At 43.7% G+C, this 20,471-nt stretch overlaps 1 protein-coding gene across 2 annotated transcripts in view; it reads right to left on the bottom strand.

The window, feature by feature from the left end:
• The window catches only part of LARS1 (leucyl-tRNA synthetase 1), an 88,278-nt gene that overhangs the window by 44,578 nt on the left and 23,229 nt on the right, over window positions 1–20,471 (bottom strand). For both annotated transcript variants that reach the window (XM_061616952.1, XM_061616953.1), the window contains exons 6-13: window positions 19,327–19,464; window positions 18,960–19,121; window positions 16,688–16,800; window positions 15,889–15,952; window positions 15,365–15,432; window positions 14,963–15,188; window positions 13,393–13,480; window positions 8,451–8,527 (exon numbers count right to left, since the gene is read on the bottom strand). In XM_061616952.1, the coding sequence (XP_061472936.1) occupies window positions 8,451–8,527; window positions 13,393–13,480; window positions 14,963–15,188; window positions 15,365–15,432; window positions 15,889–15,952; window positions 16,688–16,800; window positions 18,960–19,121; window positions 19,327–19,464 (936 nt within the window). The remainder of the gene's footprint in view (window positions 1–8,450; window positions 8,528–13,392; window positions 13,481–14,962; window positions 15,189–15,364; window positions 15,433–15,888; window positions 15,953–16,687; window positions 16,801–18,959; window positions 19,122–19,326; window positions 19,465–20,471) is intronic.

Raw genomic sequence — 20,471 nt, 5'->3', positions numbered from 1 at the left:
CTTCCTAAGACAGTATCCTTTCTCACGAGATACGGAGTCACCCATTTTGCAGCTTCTCCCTCCAGGAGGCTAATCACGAAAGCTACTTTAGCCCCATCGTCTGGAAATTCCGTGTGCCTGACATCCAGATATAACTCACATTGAGCCACGAAGGTTGCCAACTGATCACTTTGTCCCGCGTATTTTGGGGGCAATCCAATGGGAACCTTTACTACGGCAGTGGAGGGGCTGTTCGCATCTGGTCTATTGCGGCCTTCAAGGTCTGATTATCCGTCTTCAGCGCCTTGACTGCTGCTAGCAGGGCTTGAACATCCGTCTGCAAATTAGCTACCTTAGTCCTCAAGAGTTCCACTTCTTCCGTCTCAGAAGTGGGGTTCGTCCCCCCCGCTGCTCCCTTAGACATCTTGTCCCAGTCAAGTGAAGAGAGCGTTGAGGGTGATTTAGGTGGCTCTGTCAAGCTGTCAGGCCGTGACTCAGGAACCAGACCAACGGCTGTAGTTAATTCATGTTTTATTAGGGTAATGTCCAAACAAAGACTGCATTTTCTCATGAAGCAATACAGGGATACAGGTCCTGCGGTATTGGGAGAAAGTTGACAGAGCAAGGGACTTCTTCCCGCCTGTTCTTTAAGAAGGGGCCAAACGGGCGCGCAATCTTTCGCTCCTCCTTAACTGCCCCTCAGGTACTGCCCGCCTTCCCCCCTTCTCTCCTGTCTTTTCAGCTGTCTGCGTGTGCGCGGTGAGGGGGAAAGCATCACCCCCTCCTCTTCTGAAGTTTCCGATTCCAGGATGGGGGATAGGGGAGGGGCTGATGGTAAACTGCCTCCCCGCTTTTCGGCTGTGAGCAGCCCTCCCTCTTTCCCCTCTTGCTCTGAGCCTGAAAGAGGGGGAGGCGTGAGAATGTCCAGGGAGGGCTCAGGCTCCCCGTTGCTAAGCGACCTTATCACTGGCAGTTCCTCTGTTTCGTCTTCGCTCCAAAGGGGGGAAGTTCCTCCCCCTTCCCTCTGCCATCCATCCGAATACTCTTCTCCCAACTCTCCAGGATCCAGCTCCCCGGGATTGGGACCCCAGCTCTGCCTTCCAACAAAGCTCGAGGTCTGGTGAGATTTAATAAACTTGGGATAATGTCAGAATGTTTGTTTGTTCCAGGATTGGCTCATAATATATTGTCAGTGAGAAAACTGGTGAGTTGTGATTTTCAAGTCTTGTTTCACAAAGACCAATGTTATGTAATGAGGGGAGATCAAGTGTGTTTGCAGGGAAGCCTTAATGATTCAGTTTGTAATAAAGAGCAGTCAAGCAGGGTGTGCTGTGTTAAACGCTAAGACACAGGTACATCAGGGCTGCGTCCATGAATGGCATCAAAGGCTGGGGCATGCAAACCTTGACACGATAAAGAAAACCCCTATGCATAGTGAAGACAGGCGTTCAAGAGATTGTGGACAGTTAATGGATTGTGATTCTTGTCATAAAGCTAAAATGACTATTGCATCAATTAACCGGGAGGCTGAAAGAACCACAACAGCTCCCTACCAGCTAGTTCATGTTGATTTATCAGGGCCAATAAATGCTTCACGAGGAGGTACGAAATTCTTTATGGTACTGGTTGATGATTTTACGAAATACACTCATGTTTATTTGCTTAAGCAGAAAAGTGAAGCTGAGCAGAAGATGAAACTGTTCATTAAGAGAATCGAAACTCAACATGACATCACTGTGAAAGCGTTTCACTCAGATCAAGGGGGGGAATTCATGAGCAAAGCGTTAAGTGACTTCCTTGAGAGTAAGGGAATACGCCAGACTTTCACAGCTCCTTTTAGCCCGTTTTCCAATGGATCTGCTGAGAGAAAAAATAGGGTGCTTCAGGAAGCAATGAGAGCCATGCTGATGGATTGCAGTTTAGGGAATTCTTTCTGGGGAGAAGCAATTCTTTATGCGAATTACATTCACAACAGGGTGTTACACAGTGCACTTGGAATGTCTCCTTATGAGAAAATCACTGGCAGAAAACCGAAAATACAACACATTCAAAAATTCGGGGCAAGGTGCTGGATCCACATTCCACAGGGAAAAAGGAGGGGCAAGCTTGCGCCGAGGGCACAGCAAGGTTTTGTTTTGGGATTTCAGAATGCATGTTTCAGAGTTTGGTGTCCAGAAACACAGCAGTTAATTCTGAGCAGAAGCATTAAAGTCTCAGAAAAACCTTGGGATCAAAGGGAAACAGTTGTTCTTACAGGGTCAGATGACACACAGGAACAATCATTTAAGCCAGATCTTGACATTAAAGTGGAAGGCACACAAATACCTCTCAGAGATGCTTTGAATGAGCTCATTTGTGCAAAACGCAGATCAAAGAAACGCAAGGCTGAGGAAATGGAATCTCCTGCACAGGCTGTGCCAAACACAAGCACAGATGGGGGGGCTGAGAGAGCAGAAGCTCTGGTACCTTTAAGACGTTCTACAAGAGTAAACATAGGGAAACCACCTGAAAAATTCACAGTGGGGGTGGTATCCAGTCCTGGAATGCACAAACTGGTTGAAATGGATCCTGAAACGTTTTATGTTACTTGTGTTCAGCCAAAGTTTGGTTGAATAAAGTGTTAGCCAAAATGTACAGAGATGTTTTGAACTGTACTGAAATGTAAGCTGTATTGCAAGATGTATTGGAGAAATGTATTGTTGTTATTGTTGTAATGAGTTACAGACATGATGGGGAAAAAAAGGGGGGATTGTTGACCATTGAATCGCACTGTCACTGAGTTTGTTTTCCATCAAGTCTGAAAAACTGTAACCAGGGGGAGTTATGTCTTTGCCCAGTCTGGGAACGGACTGCCAAGGCTGTTGCTATGGTAGCCATCGCGATAAACTGGGAAAAGTTCTAGCAGCTATCTGTGTTAAGCTGTTCTTCTGTGTTTTGCCTCTGAACTGTGAGGCTTGTCTTCTGTGTAATGTCTTTGAACTGAGAACTTCTCTCCTGAGGGGGGGATCTTAAAGCCTTAAGCCATAATGTCTTAATAAAGACTCTTAATATGATCTAACGCTCTGAAGAAGTTTCTTGCTCAACTTAACTCCAACGTAATGTATGCTGTTTCACGCAACAACGCACACACGCCAACAATGTCACCCCACTGTCATGGTCAGATCACTTCCTGGTGAAGTTTAGACTTGTAGCTCCAGTCCTTCCCTGCAGGGGTGGTGGACACATTAAGATGGTCCGCCTCCAGAGACTAATGGAATCCACTGGATTTCTGAATACCCTGGGGGAGTTCCCAGTAGATAGAGCAGGTGACCCTGTTGGAGCCCTTGTCATAATGTGGAACAGTGAGGCACATCAGGCTCTTGACATGGTTGCCCCCAAGCGATCTCTCTGGCACTGTGGAGCCCAGTTTGCACCAACGGGCAATGAAACAGGCTGGATGACGGCTAGAGTGCAAGTGGCGAAAGATGTGCTGTGAGGCTGATCGGGCACGAGTAAAACATCATAACCGTGCCTACTGTGTGGCAGTGAGGGCGGTGAAGAAGGCCCACTTCTCTGCCTCCATCGCATCCTCAAGTAGCCGTCCAGTGGAGCTTTTCTGTATTGTCAGGGGTCTGCTGACATCAACTCCAAGAAATGGAGTCTTAGATGTTTCGGAGGCCCACTGTGAATTGTTTGCAGGGCACTTTGAGGGAAAAGTTGCTCGGCTCCGTAGCAGTCTTGATGCCCCATCCTCATCTACTGTAGTCCCCAATGAGGTGTCCAGTGCGATGTCTGCTGCATCTTCTTGGGAACGGTTTCAGTTGATGCAGCCTGATTATGTAGACAAGGTGCTTGCGATGATGCAGCCAGCAGCGTGTCCTCTAGACCCTTGCCCTTCTTGGATTATTAAAGCTTGCCGAGGGGGGTTGACTGAGTGGATTCAGGATGTGGTCAACGCACTATTGCAGGAGGGAGTGGTTCCAGCTGCCCTGAAAGAGGCGGTGATCGAACCACTCCTGAAAAAGCACACCCTTGACCCATTGGTCTGCGACAATTACCGACCGCTCGCAAATACCCCCTTTTTAGGGAAGGTGATTGAGAAGGTTGTGGTGCAGCAATTGCAAGTACTCTTGGATGAAACAGATTATCCTGACCCATTCCAGTCTGGGTTCAGGCCTAGTTATAGGACTGAATCAGCCTTGGTCGCCCTGATGGATGACCTTTATCGGGAGAAGAACAGGGGGAGTGTGACCCTGTTACTCTTACTTGATTTCTCAGCAGCTTTGATACCACTGACCACAGTATCCTTCTAGGCCGACTTGGTGAGATGGGTATCGGAGGCACTGTTTGGGGCGAGGTGTCAGCAGTACACTGATGATACCCAACTCTATTTCTCTGTAACATCTGAATTGGGAGAGGCTGTGCAAGCCCTGGACTGCTGCCTGGACTCGGTGGTGTGTTGGATAACAGCCAATAAACTGACTCTGAATCCTAGCGAGACGGAGGCGCTGTGGGTTGGTGGTTCCAAAGTTCAGATATTTATTTATTTATTTATTATTTAATTTATATCCCATCCTTCCTCCCACCAGGAGCCCAGGGCGGCAAACAAAAGTAGTAAAAACACTTTAAATCATCATAAAAACAGACCTTAAAATATATTAAAACAACTTTAAAAACATTCTTTAAAAAAGCTTTAAAAACATCTTGTATAAAAAGAGTTTAAAAACACATTTGTTTAGGGGGAAAAAGGTTTGAAAGAAACATATTAAAAGCAATTCCAACACAAACACAGACTAGTCAGTTGCCTGCTTTGGATGCGGTCATACTCCCTCTGAAAAAGCAGGTCCATAGCCTGGGGGTGCTCCTAAATCCATCTTGATTGCTAGAGACCCAGGTGACCTCAGTGGTTAGGAGTGCCTTTTACCAGCTTCGGCTGGTAAAACAGCTGCAGCCGTTTCTGGACTGGGATAGCCTGACCACTGTTGTCCATGCACTGGTAACCTCCAGTCTGGATTACTGTAATGCGCTCTTTGTGGGACTGCCCTTGAGGCTGGTCTGGAAGCTACAGCTGGTGCAAAATGTGGCGGTGAGACTGCTCACTTGGCCGGGTATCGCCAACATGTCACCCCACTGCTCAAAAAACTGCACTGGCTGCCCATTTGCTACTGGGCTAAGTTCAAGGTTCTAGTTTTGGTGTACAAAGCCCTATACAGCTTGGAACCAGGATACCTGAAAGACCATCTTATCTGTTATATATCCAGTCAATCACTGTGCTCTGCAGGTGAGGGCCTCCTGCAGATTCCATCTTATCAGGAGGTCCATTCTGTACAACATAGGAAACAGATCCGGATTAGATTCATCTAAGAGTTCATCCAGCCACATCATAGAGGCCCTTGAGAAAATGGAGGCTGCAGCTGAGGCCCGAATAGTATAAGTAGTAGCCTCGTGATTTTTATGTAGAGCTAAGTCTAGCTGTTGTTCGGAAGGATCCTTGAGCTACGAGTCCCCTTCTTTCGTGAGGAGAGACCTGGATACCAAGCTAGAAATCGGATTGTCTACCCCTGGAACGTTCAGGGGATTCATGAACTCCCGAGCCAAGGCGTAGTGTCTGTTGGCCAATGCTGAAAAACAACATGCATGCATCGGGTGAGCCCATTCCTCCTTGGCCAGCTTGTCGATGGGGTCTGGCACAGGAAGAAAGTGATTTGCTGATATGGGAGATCTCAGGACCCTGGCCCCCTTCACGGAGAGGTGGTAGGTTTGGTTTGAGAAGATTGGAGACCTAAAGTGTCCAGAACTCTACAAAAGAGTGGAAAATAGTTGGCAGAATCGAAAAGGCAACAGGACAAGTCCTCCTCCACTTCTGAATCACCACTCCACAAATCTCCTTCGGCCTGAAGAGAACACGAAGGATCCTCTAACCCCGTCACCTCACCTCCAATTCAGCCTCTGGAGACATCGAAGGGATTTGGTGAAGCTGGTGGAGCTTCATTGATATAGCAGTGTTGCCCAATGCAGATGTGTACCATTCGATCCCCGAGAGTCTGAGGCAGGCTGAGCCACTGGATTCACCAGCGGCAGTGACTATGCTTGAGAGACAGAACCCAACAAGGCATCCTCCAACTGGGAGACAAATTCCAGAGTCAACTGCAACCCCAGCAGAGGGGCAAGAGTGGCCATCTGAGGGTCCAAAGGAACTGGCTGCACTTGTTGAGGCAAAGGTGCAAGAGACTCATCAGACCGGCGAGATGTGTGGGCTCTAGCAGTTGACACAGATTGAGATGGACAGTCCAAAAGTGGTTGGTTAGGAAACCCTTCAAACTCCTCCTCTGATGACCCAGTGGGTGAATGAAAGAGGGCCGTCATCCCCTCTTGGCCAGCTTCCTCTAAAGCAGGAACTGACACAACTGTGGCTGGAGAAGTGTTTGGTTTTAGCCACAGCCTTGGAGTGGAGTCTGGATTGCTTGTGCTTTGAAGACTTGTGGTGTGTCAGGGTCTTGAACTGCTGTTTTGCCCCCTAGTGCATGGGCTGCATCTGGTGGCTGATCCACCATAATATACACACACAAGAGTGGGGGGGGTATCTGTCGTCAACACACACGCTAGAAGAGGGGTGCGGTGTGAATAGGGGCATTGGTACATGCCCACAGACGACGGGAGAGGTACAGCCCCAAGTGCACTGCCAACGTCAAGGTACAATGAAGTCAAAGCTCAGGTACACACACACAGTGAGAGGGGTGCGGTACGGCTTCTGTGCACTTATATATCCAGTAGCCTCTCCACCTCCTGAACTGTTTTTTTAAAAATAAAAATGTTAGTACAAATATACCCTATATATCCCCCTATCTAAATACTACGTTGACCACAGAATGCTGAAGGTTGCAATATGTGGAGGGGGGGGGACTAAAAGGCTGTAAACAACAAATGCCTTAGAAAAAAGGTGGGAAAACAGAGAGGCAAAGAAAATGGTGGTCGATTAAAAGGCAGGAAAAGTAAAAAACAAAATGGCGACCACCAAGTCTGCCACTACAAGGCCCCTCAAGGGAGCACAATGGCGGCTGTCATAGCAGTAGAGGCAGCTGTCGGGGGGGCAGTACGAAAGCAACCACTCCCAACAGTCAATGACAGGATCAGAGAGCTACTGACAAGTGCTGCTGCCTCCCCCTTCAACCAGAGCCGCAGCTGCAAGCTCCAAAAAGGGGGAAGAGGGAAGAAAAGCCACCTCGCAAGCTCCTGGCAGGCTGAGCTCCAAGCGGGCCGCAGTAGCGAGCACCGCCAATTAGAACCGCTGTGCGCTCCAGGCGGGCCTCAGTAGAGGAAGCTGCCAAACAGAAGAGCAAGGCATGGGTGGGGGGCAGCCGCCGCCACGAGGCCAAGCAGAGTGAAAATAAAAGACGACGACGCAGGATTCAGTTATGCCAGCAGGCAGAGAGGCACGCCCTCCAACCCGAGCCTGAAAGAAGCACAAGGTACGGGGTAGGGAAGCCGCTGCTGTGAGGCCAAGCGGGGTGAAAATAGAAGCCTCCAAGCAGCACCTGAAAGTGAGGGAGGGGGTGCTGCCATTGCGAGCTGCACCTGAGCAGCACTCGAGCTCTGGACGGGCTGCTGTCTCCAACGGAGAAGTCGCACGAGCAGCCTCCGCTGTCCCCCCAGAAAGAAAGAGGGACAGGCAGGGTAGGGATGAGGAGGTGAGGGGAGAAAACAACCAAAGCCGATTACCCCAACCCCAACCCCAAAACGAATGAAGGTGAAAAAGGAGGGGGGGAAAGCTGGGCAAAAACAACATCCCCCACCCCAAACACACTCTCTCACACGCAAAACTTTCACACAAAATCCTCACACTACACTCGGGCATAACTGCCTCAACCGAAAGCAAGAATGAACTGGAGTGGGAGGGGCATGGATGCCCCAGGTCTTGACTTCAGTATTCTTGCCTTCGGATGCTAGATGGCACTATAACCCACATGATGGCATGCTACCTGGAGAAAATTGCTTGACCATCCTTTGGAGTAAATGATGATTTTTGTCTTTTAAGACTATCAGGAAAGATTTTGGAGAGAATGCAGCACATCTTGGATGCTGTACAGAGTTTGCTACCCTCTGTACTTTACAGAAAGGGCATAAGAGCCACTTTTGCATGGATTCATCCCTCAGCACTCCCATAGTAATACTTAAAGGCTCAACTCAACATGGATGCAACTAATCACATAATCCTCAAGACTCTAAATTTGGATGATCAATCTCTTGGAAAAGCAGCTCCCACATCAGGGCTCCAGCACTGAGTAATTATTTCTGTGGACCATGTTAAGTATGTCAGCTCAACATTAGCCTTATATTGCATAACTGTCCAAGTAAAGAAATTCAACTGATACATGCAGACTAGAGCTGTACAGACGTCTTACTAAAAAAAAATAATTCATCTCCTTGCTTATAATATATTTCTAACAAACAGTTTGTGCTAATGTCTGTAAAAACTGTAAAAAAGACCTCACCTGTTTTTTCTTTAAGTCTCTCAGGGCTGCAATGTCATCTGGGGAATCCGACGGGACACTTGTGACCACTCCAGTGCCTTATAAGCAGGAAGGACAGATTATCCCATTTGTATTTTTATGGAAAAATTCACACTAAAAATGTGAAGTCAATTGCAAATGTTCAAAGAAGTTTCTATATATAGGTACCTTGAGTTAACAAGTGTATAAATCCAGAAGTAAATCAAAAATTATTCAGAACCTTTGACTAAAGCAGCAGGGACAGGAATATTCATATTTTTCATTCACACAGTCACATTAGTTTTTTGCAACCACAGCTCCTGCTTTTGCTTAACGCAGTTAACTTTTTCATCCAAACCAAGAAAGTGTGGCTAACATTAACTATGGTTTGTTTGAAACAAGCTAACTTAAAAATAAACAATAATTAAATATTAGCCTCATTATGTTGGTTTAGAAGAAACACTAAAGCACAGTTAAGCAAAATTGGATGCAGAAGGTTCTGAACTCTTCCAAGCAACATAGAAGGGGGGAGCATGTGAGCCCAAAGCTTGCCTAGCCTCATTCAGATCACGTTAAACTATGGTTTAGTATTGGGATGGAGATGGAGAATTTTCTTTCATCTGCATTTTAAAGCAAATTAACCCAATTTGCGCCTCTCAGATTAATATGAGAGCAATTATCCTTTCAATTTCACACTTCCCTGAATTCTGGGATACAGTTCTCAGCTTAAAACTCCCCACCAAAATGCATTATAAATAATATTTTAGGATAAAATACATTAAAATACATATATTGAAATAAAATATGTATTTAAATATGAATTCTTGTATTTATTTTGAAAAAAATAATCACCAACATGGAAATGGGACAGAATGGGCTTATGACCATAAATAGGCTGATCTGTCCATGCCTAATATAGTGTGGCATGCAAATGCAGACAATATATTTTAGTGACAGCCATAAAATACCCTCAAACAGTTTGTGCTTTCCCCAATTAAATCTGATTGCTTCTCTAGCGTTTCCCTGATGTTCCAACATAGGAACAGCAGACTTAGTTGATAAGTTGGGTGGAGTTCTGTAAGAACAACAAATAAAATAAAGGAGGGATGACATTTTGATACCTTCAAATGATTAAAAAGCAGGAAGAAGAAACATGGGTTGTATTCAAAGCAGCGCTAAGCTGAATGTTCTGTCAGTGCAAGGATTTCACCTTGAACAACAGAATGTTCTCCAACCATGTGCACCCTAAATCCGTTTTGGGGGCTCCCCCAATCATATGGAGCAGATATGGGAACAGTGCAGAGCCCACACAGGGGAGCAGAGGTGCTAGTGCTAATCCACTAACAGGCAAAAAACCTTGCGGTTTAAGAATGTACCTATAGCCCACAGATATTTCTACCAAACTTTAAAAAGCAGGGAAATTGGGCAGCTATAGTGAATGCACCAGGGGAGCAGGAGACCTGAACTCCTCTCTGAGATATTGGACTGCCCTACAAAGTTGTCAAAATGCAAACACCATTTGGGTTGGTCTTTCACAGTCCAATCCACTTGCCGTGTAGCTTGGAAGAATTTGGTAACGTGCCTCTGAGCATATGGTGAGTGGTGGCAACACCTGCCATCTCCAAAGATGGAGAATTATATTTTTGTATGTTTGTTGGTGGTGTTCTTACATTGCTTCTTTCCTGTGTTACTAATGTTTCTACAGAGAATCTAAACTAGAAAATTTTATTTCCCTCATTATTCATCCTAGAAATCTGTGTCAAATTTATTTTTATAAATTTCAAAGCCTTTTTATTGGTCAATGTCATATGATGGTGAAGATAGCCTTTTTTTGTTTCAAATTGGAGGTTATGGTCTATTTCTATTTTGGGTGCATTAACAGTTGGACCCGAAACTGCAGTTTAATGTAAAATCAGACGATTACAATATGCTGCTACTTTAGCAATGACTCTAGTTGTTGGAAAAAAGAGGATGCATGTTTTCAGCCGCTATGTTTAAACCAGGCAAGGTGTTCACAATCAATTAGAAACATAGAGCACACCTAGAATTTTGCTAGAATATATTTCACCTCCCACTGTTTTATCTTGTGCAAATTGAGACACTTCTGAGGTCCACTGCAGACTATTTTGCAGAAGTCAGTGCCATTATTCCACAATTATGTTTGGAGTTTTTTTAGTATAAATTTTGCAAAGTGTTGCTGTACTTCACATATTCATAGAAACAAAAGCAAAAGAAAATGATTTCCTATAGAAAACTTCACTAAAATTGCAAAGTAAATCAGACATATTTAAAGTGACCATCTCAACTAGATCAACTGTCTTAATAATGTTGCTTCCTCCCGGCTAAAACAAGATCAGCACAGCACATGTCTTCTTTCTATTATTTGGGCTGATTACAGGTGTTGCCACCACTCACCATATGCTCCGAGGCACGTTACCAAATTCTTCCAAGCTACACAGCAAGTGGATTGGACTGTGAAAGACCAACCCAAATGGTGTTTGCATTTTGACCAATTTGTAGGGCAGTACAATATCTCAGAGAGGAGTTCAGGTCCCCTGCTCCCCTGGTGCATTCACTATAGCTGCCCAATTTCCCTGCTTTTTAAAGTTTGGTAGAAATATCTGTGGGCTATAGGTACATTCTTAAACCGCAAGGTTTTTTGCCTATTAGTGAATTTCCCTGCTTTTTAATCCGGGAGGTAAGAAATGGGATCCTGTGCAAGTTCGCTGAGAATGGATTGATCATTTGCATGCTTATTGAGTTAAGTGGGATTTACACACACACACACAGGGCAATCATGCTTAGGATAGGTGAAACTGACCACAGGGGATGGGGAAGGGAGGAGGGAGGGGTGGAAAGGCAGAGGGGAGGACTGGGATGGGAGCAGGCAGGAGGGGGAGGGGAGAAGGAGGACAGATGTGGTCGTTTGCATGTTTATTGAGTTCAGTGGGATTTACTCCCATGCAATCATGCTTAGGATAGGTAAAACTGACTGGGGGTGGAGGGACGGAGGGCTGGAGTGGGCAGGGAAGGCGGAAGAAGGAAGAGGGGAGGAGAAAGGGCGAGGAAAGGAGAAGGAGGGAAAAGGCAGGTCTGATCATTTGTATGATTATTGAGTTGAATGGGATATACTCCTATGCAGTCATGATTAGGATAGGTAAAACTGACCAGGCTGGGCCTGGCAACCAAGACGTCTTCTGTATCTTTCACAGTTGGACAGGGGGAAGGGACAATTCTACCTTGTGGTTTTTTCCATTACAATGCTGCAAGAACACCGGCACTTGGCTGACTTTCTCTTCTCCTAAAGATACAGGATCAGTCTCAGGCCCTGAACCTGGCAACCCCACCTCCTGCCCAAATTCAAAACAAAGCTGTCCCTGGCCACATCCACACCAGGCCTCTATTACACTTTGGACAATCATTATTTATTTATCTATTTATTTAATGTATTTATATACCGCCCCATAGCCGAAGCTCTCTTACAATAACTAAAAACATTAAAAACAAATACACAAATTTAAAAACACATCTTTTAACAATTTAAAACAATTTATCATGGCTTCTCTCAAAGCCATGGCTCAAAGCCAATCATGGCTTCTCTCAAAGAATCCTGGGAAGTGTAGTTAGTGAAGGGTGCTGAGAGTTGCTAGGAGACGCCCTGTTTCTCTCACAGACCTTGAATCAGAGTGGCTGACTGTTAACCATTCTCTCAGGGGAATAGGAGTCTCCTCTCAGCACCCTTCACAAACTACACTTCCCAGGATTCTTTGAGGGAAGCCATGACTGTCTCAAGTGAAATCAAGTCTGGTGTGGGTGTGGCCCTCTGATTAGCCAAGCCCAGCAGCTGTGAGGCTTTTAGAACACTGACAGTTGGTCCTTACTGAGCATGCCCCGCATTATAATAGGCTTCCAGCCAAAATTCCTTAAATTAATTAAAAATCAACCAGGCATTTTTTAACTTTTAAACTGTAGTAGATGAAGGTCAGAGTATGGGGCAAGGTCAGTATTAGGATTACAGGTACTCTGTGAACACGGCTGATTTTTAATGAATTTCAACAGATTATGAGAACTCGCACAAAAAAGTCCAAAAGGGCTCTGAGTTTTTTTCTCTCTTTTTACACTTTGAACTCTCGATTCTCTCTGACTGTTTTGTGTATCGCCATGAAAATTGACAGGGTTGTTAAGCAAGCGTTTCTGAGTTCAGAACTGTAAGTTTTGTAAGGTTTTGTTTTGCAATGAGCTTATGGGAAGCCTCAGAATGGCATGTGGGGGTATTTTCCATTTAACATCTCAATGGCAATTTTATTAATGTTTTATAATTGTACTATATATATATATATTTTTTCCACACTTGCTCATATTTTAATTGTGATTTTATTTGTTGTACACCGCCCTGAGAGCTTTCTGCTATAGGGCGGTCTAGAAATGTAATTAAATAAATAAATAAAATAAAATAACATTGTGGAATGTGAAAAATCCCCGCTGACTATAGTATACAGCCACTCTCGTGGCTGTATAATCTTTGAATGCACACAATTATTTAGTTGAATACTGTCCCATACCTGTAAGGGGACCAGAACAGCAGCTAGTCCTGTATACACACCATACATTTAAAGCACATTATTTCCCCTGAAGAATCCTAGGAACTGTAGTTTGTTAAGCGTGCTAGCAATTGTAGCTCTGTAAGGCATAAACTACTGTTTCCAGGATTCTTTGGGGGAAATAATGCACTTTAAATGTATGGTGTGTATGCAACCCTAGAGTCTATATAATCTAGCCATCAGCCTTCTGTATCCCAGCCTATGAAATCCACAAACTACCACAAGAAAACAAGAGGCACATTGCAGAAAGATGTTGCAGAACGAATACCTTAAACATTCTTAAGAGGGGAAGTTGCTAGACCTGCAATCTGTAATGGATACAGGAGGAGGTGCAGCAGCCTTACCTTTATCTTCTTTAATAGTCAACATAGGGAGAGCATAGATGACTTTGTAGGATGTTAGAGGGGCAGAAAGTGCAGCCCCAAGGATCTCCTACACAAAAGAGAGAGATTATTAAAGATGAGGCGGCAGCAATATTGTGGTCAAAGGATCACTTACAACTGAAACACCATCATCAAACTGCCTTCTAGGATCCTGGAGTCCAAATTGCAGTATTTTACCTTTTGTGTTTAGAGAAAAGGGCAAATGCAACAGAAAAAATGCTAGGAATGGCAAACCACCCAGACCACAATGCAGTCACAACAACAAAGTAAGGTGTTAAGTGGCATATTTCTATTACACATGTTTGTATACAAAATATACATTTTGTGGTGTTATGTTTCTGTATAGAAATTTGCCCTTTAGCACAATACCATTTTAACAACATAAACACTGCTTCTGAGGGTGACTGCTAGGGTTGGGGTCCGAAGGCTGGTCCCAGGCTGCTAGCATTCTGTCCAACTGGAATGTAGCCCCAACCCATCTTTGGGTTTTTTCCACTTCAGCTTTGCCCAGTTCAAACTGATGCAGTGAAGCTGAAGTAAGAATTAGGAACAAGGTGGAAAGACAGTTAAAGGATTACTTCTATAGAGATTAACAGGGAAGCATAGATAGTGTCTCTGACTTCCAGGGGAACCTGGAGAGCCTCTCTGGACTTCCTCTTTAATCTTTTAACCCTTTAATTGCTGTGCCTGATCAATTGGGACCCTAGGACGGATGGACACACACACACACACACAGAGAGAGAGAGAGAGAGAGAGAGAGAGAGAGAGAGCGCGCACACCTGGCAGGTACATACTTCCTTTCACCAACTCAACGGACACTACAGCCTGTCGTTCTCCTGCACTCGCTCTCCCCCTCCACCCCCATTCGTGTTGTAAGTGTGTGTGATTATATTCATTGGTTGGGGGGGAGCAAAAGTTTCCATCCCCTTGAAAAAAAAAGTGTATGCAAGCAGAGTGGTGTGGTGTGTGTGTGTGAGAGAAAAAGAGTCTGCAGCCTGTTAGTTGCTTTTTTTGTTTTCTGAACTTTGTGAAAGGGAGCAGCGTGAAGAGTGGGGAGCAAATCCTGTACAGTGGGAAAGCTCCTGCGTTCGCAGCAAGGATGCTTGCTCCACAGTACAGAGCGGCTTGCGAACGATATAAAATCCGGTTATAAATCCACAGTGGGTGGAATTCTCCCCCATCTCTAGTGACTGCCCTGATTTTCCAAGATTATGTAGAGATTCCATGAGAAAAGAACTTCAGGCTTAGCACTAACAAAATACGCTAGTGAGGGGTTGGGTGGCTGAATAAACTATGGCCTTCCAGACATTTTTGGACTACAGATCCTATCATTCCTGACCACTGGTCATGCTGACTGCTGCTTATGGTAACTTGAGTCCAACAACATCTGAAGGGCTATAGGTTAGGCATCCCTGAACACTAGTGGAATAGATAAGTTCCAAGCTAAACATTCCTCAAAGTTTGCCTGCCCATATATGAGCCCAACCCCTGCTTCATGAATCGCATTAGCCACAGATCACACGATGCTCACCTCACCCATCAGCTCCTTCACAACAGGCACAACACCATTTGCTTTTGTGAAGCCTTGGTAGGACATATTCCTGGCAGCCCTCTGAGTGCAAATAAAAATATCCCCATTCAGGGTCTCAAAGCCAATGTATTTCATATCAGGGCGAATCCAACAATTAGTCTGCCCAAACATAGTCTCCGGTCTCAGAGTAGCAGCTACTAAGAAGATATTCTTTCCTTTAAGGCCACTGTAAAAAGAAAGATTGTCGAGAAAAATATCTTAGAACATGATTATCCCCAAGGGAGTCTCCTTATATTTATGCTGAAAACATTCTTCAAAGTTTTTTTAAACACATGTTTATATTAAGTAACCTTTAAAACTGTTTTTATACCCTGAATACTAATAATTAACCAGGTGACTTACCTTAATTTCATAGGAAAAGGTTCTAACACCTTCATTTTGATTAGCGTGTATTCTTGAGGTCCAACACCCTAAGAGCCAATACATGAACAATACATGAATACCACTTCCATGCCTGGCTCTTTATGAGCTATACAGAGTCTGAAATCTGTGAAATATAAAACGTTCAGTAAGCCAAAATAAATGAGTGGGGACTCGGGAGAAATCTCACAAAGAACGAAAGCGGGCAGTTACACAAACATAATGGTCAGGATCCAAAGAGCTTGCCCAAAAGCTTGTGTGCCCAGTGGAATTTTTGTTATTGTTTCTTTCTCTCTGAAAACTGATTCTACATGACACTACTTTTACAACTCCTTTCGTTTCAGTATTTGGATTCTGATACTGTATAGGTTTTGCCTAAACCCTTGAAGGGTCCCATTTGTTTAAGATAATTAAGTGAGCATTCAAATATATTGTATATCTTTTTTCCCCTCAGTTCAAATGATGTATATCTTTAGTAGTCAAATTATTAAAAAATAATTTGTTACCTCCCCTGTTTGCCTGTCATGATCCATGCATGGCTGTCCATCTTTTGGAGAATAAATAGTATATCTAAAAGACAAATGAAAGGTATTACTTAGCGGAGTGTACCATAGGTTGGGCAGGAAACAATGCCAACTTAAAACGAAACTCAGATATTCTAAATAGTTTCCACTTAATTGGTCTCTGGGCAAGATAATTCCAAGGAGGAAGCTGCTACTTGGAATGAACTACAGGGAGCATTGCTCCTGGCTTCCCATGTGGCTCTCACTTTCTGGTTAACATAGTCTTATTACTTTGTTAAATTAGAGTGCCATATATTTAAGCCAGTAAAGAAGCAAGGGTGTATCACAAGATCCATCAGTTTGCAGGAGCTATCAATTATGTGGATGCAAAAGAACAGCATCCATATCAGTATAATTATACATCTATTCGTTTACCAAATGTTCAAGAACAGCTTACATTTTTATTGTATACTTTGACCATTGCTTCTATTTATCTGATTATTTACTTTATTTCACTTGGTAAGGAAACCATTGTTTTAAGCAACTCAAGAATCTTTATTTCATAACTGGGATAATTCAGTCAAGGCTTAAAGGTGCGCTGGTATTCCCCAAAATTCCAAAGAATTATCGACAAACCCTCACACCAAGGAAGCCATTGGAAATTGTGTATGTGAGCTCAGAAAGTCTATAATCAAATAATTCTCCAAAACACATTTATGAAACATGGCAAATAGCTAAGCAAGAGAATACTTCATTCCACTATTCAGTTTTGTAAGATGGATACAAGATGGAAAAATCTTACCGTTTACCAAATTTAATTTTATTTCTTTCCCTCAGGGTTAGAAATTGCCACCGTACAAAAGAATCATAATAGGGATTGACATCAGTGGTGATGAAGGAACGTCTCCAGTCTACCTGGAAGTTCATAAAAATGAAGAGTCTCATAATGTCCCCAAAGCTTTATGATGTTCTCAGTCACCATCAAAAGTTCCCCCTTCATTCGCATGCCAAAATCCATACAGCTGTGAAACTAATTCGTGTACTCAAGAGGGAAACTAATTCTGTGTACACATGGCAAGCTATTTTGAAACCTGCTTCAAAAGCAGAAAGTGATATGCCATGGGCATTAGCAGTTCAAAGAGAAAAACTGCAAACATTTCCATTTAAATTCCAGCAATAGTAGTTGCTGTATGCAATTCCAACACTTAAAAGCTATTTATGCCCTAAATAAGGATAACCAAAATATTTGCCATAAATTGTAAGGTTGGCCACTTACTGTGAAGGGTCCTTTTCTGGCAGTTGACGCCCACACAGCCCACATTGGGGTTATCAGCCTCCTCTAGCCCAGGCAGGAAACATCTCCTGCTAATTTGAATGCTCCTCCTTCTATCCCTCTCAGCATCTCCTCGGTTTCCCTTCTGGCCCAGCCCTAAGACTCTGTGGTCCTCTGGAGTAAAACCTTAGAAAAACATTAACACAGAACTGGGCCCTGCCCGAAAAAACAGAACAGTGTTAACATGTAACTTAATAGGAAGAACCTCTGGGTTGACAGAGTGAGCGGATGAGTGCAGGGTGAGGCGCAGCTATGTGAGCTCTGCCTGCCAGAAAAAGACCCTTCACAGTAAATGACCAATGTTCCATTTTCCTGGCAGGTTCACCCACATAGCCCACATTGGGACCTACCAGAGCTTAAGTCTCTTTTGGGTGGGAACTTGCAGCTCCGCTCACTATGAAGGCAGTACTGATTGAAGGACACGGCATCCAAAGGCCACTTCAGCAGAAGCGTAAGTGTCCACTTAATAGTGTGTCTAGTGAATGTAGATGGCACTGCCCAGCTTTCTGCAGATTTCTGCAATGCTGATGTTGATGGCTAAAGCTGCAGAAGTTGCTGCTGCCTGGTGGAATGAACTGTAATGTGACCAGGAGCCCTAAGCAGTTGGGATTCATAAGCTAATGCAATACAGGCTCTGATCCATTTGGCAATGATTGCCAATTGGGCCTTTTTTCCCTGTGGTGGAGGCATGGAAACAAACAAACAGACTAGTGGTCAACTTAAATGTCTTGGTGTATTTAATGTAAATTTTAAGTGCTTGCCTCAGATCCAAATCTGTGCCATAAATTTTCAGATAAAAGTGATGGCTAGGAGAAAAGAAAGGGAGGATCAGTTCCTCAGAGCTCTGAAAGGTAGAATTGACTTTAGGGGTATAAAGACGGTATGTTCTGAATACTACTTTGTCTGTATGAAAAATGCAGAGATCACCCTGGATAGACAGAGCACTGAGTTCTGCCACTCTCCTGGCTGCAATAGCAGCCACCAAAACTGCTACTTTGAAAGGTAGTAATCGTAGTGACACAGAGGCCAGTGGTTCAAAAGGAGATTTAGTAAGGGCGTTGAGCACCTTGTTTAGGTTCCATGAAGGAAACCTGTGAATCATGGGCGGAGAAAAGTAGAGTTGCCCCTTGTAAAAAATGTTTAACATGTGGGTGGCCTGAGAGGGCCACTCATCCAGGCCTGGAACAAACTGATGACAGAGCCGTTACTTGACACTTCAAGGTATTGAGTATGTGCCTGAAGTGTCTGAGGGCAAGGGCCACTGCCCTGAGCTCCAACCAATTTATGTTGTGCCCTCTCTCTCCAGTGTTTTGTTTTGTTTTTAGTGAAGCGAAGAGAATAAAGTCTGAATAGAGGTAATAGAGAAATGCCTGAGGGTAAAAAACCAACTAAAGCCTAATAGCAAGTCAGAAACAAAAGACAGAGAAGGAGTAAAGACATCTGCATGGGCTGGCAAGAAATCGAAACTGAGGAGACGCTGAGAGGGCTAGGAGGAGGAGCATTCAAATTACCAAGAAAGATTTTCTGCCTGGGATAGAGGAGGCTGATAACCTCAATGTGGGCTATGTGGGTGAGTCTGTCAGGAAAAAGGCTGATTTCAAAGTTTGTGACTCAATATTTTATTTTTAAAAGGTCTACAGCATAATAACAAAGTCACAAGGGCATAAAGAGGGGGGGAAATCTGACCATCAACCTAAAAGAGACATTTATTTTCAATTATACTTTTTGAAGTGATAGGTACCTTCAGTCCCATGCGTTTTAAATCTTGAATGGCCAGAGGTGGGAAATAATCAAGCCAATGTTCAGCCTCTGAAAATTTCATTATTTCTTCATCAGAGAGGCCTAAAGATATCATGATTCCCCACTGATATTTTGAAGCACCAGTCTTGGCAGCAGCCTTACTCTGTAAAGAAAACAAGAAAGCAAATTAAATAGACTAAATAAGCAGATTAACTATAAGTCAGCTTTATTATGTTCATAAGTTTAGGATGAACAGGTCCATTAATTTTCTCAGGTTTCAAGATGATATATACAACTCTACACCTGTACCTCTGAGATGCAAATAATCCTACAATAGCATTATAAAGCATTTACACTTTAAATGATACCTTTTTGCCTTTAGCCTTGTCTTTGATGACCACTTCTTCCCCCTTTGGCACTTCCTCCTCCTCCTCCTCCTCTTCATCAGGGAATTCTGGTGGAGAGCCATACAGCTCCATTTCTCTTTTCAACTTATCTGCACATGCCTATGGGAAAATCCACAGTGACAGTTACTACAGATCAATTATTCATGTGCTCAAGATCTGTGATCAAATATTTGCTGCCAAAAAGAGAGACCATGTGTAAGCATGCAGATAAATATTTACTGGTATTCCAACATGTTTATATACTTATGCAGATGCTAAAGCCCCTGAAGGCAGTCTTTTGGCTGAAACACGCTGGGCTACCAATAAAGATTTATTTACCAATATTTATCAGTAGCCTGGTCTCTCTTTCTGGTGATGCATTTGATGGATGCTTCCTGTGTTTTCTGTGTGCAGTTCCAAATTTTGCACCACATTTTCTTTCAGCTGAAGCTGACAGTGTTGCAAGTGATATGTCTTATGCTATTTCCCCAATGGGCTGGTTGGTTTGTTCACCGAGAACACTCTTTAAAATGCACTCTTCATTTTGGCTTCCAAAAGAAACACTAAAAACAAATACTGAACATCAGCAACTTGAGCTAATTTAGTAGAAGCCACAGAAATAAACAAGCTGTTAATCTACCACATTGTCTCCATAATACAAGAAACATGGCACCATGAGATTCCTTTCAGAGACAACGCTAGATAAGTGTAACCTCTTCCCTCACCAGAACATTATGGTCAGGATCCAACAAACCACGTAGCTACTTCCAGGTATGCAATAAGACTTTGGGATTGTTTGTTGAACAGCTCCCCAAATTTGGGGTGGGGAGCTCTGCTGTTCATTTTTTTTTAAAAAAAAAATCCCACTAGGCATGCTCAAACCTTTCAGCACATCTATCCTAAGATCTATGGATCCCAAGAAAATTATTATCCTATATATGGAAACACCTGTCAAGCTATCCCATGAATACTGATTATTATGGCAAAGAACTAATCCACATTGCTACACTAAACCAGAAATTTTCAAATCTTTCACTACAACACACCAATTTGTACATCAGAGACCTGTTGACCCTCCCAATCTATGTCACACACACCACTTTCATTCTAAATGCAGAATGTGCTTA

The sequence above is a fragment of the Rhineura floridana genome, chromosome 3 (genome assembly GCF_030035675.1).
Source record: "Rhineura floridana isolate rRhiFlo1 chromosome 3, rRhiFlo1.hap2, whole genome shotgun sequence".
NCBI classification, from domain to species: Eukaryota; Metazoa; Chordata; class Lepidosauria; order Squamata; family Rhineuridae; genus Rhineura; species Rhineura floridana.
Note: the sequence above shows the minus strand (reverse complement) of the source record. Positions and strands in the feature narration are given on the sequence as shown.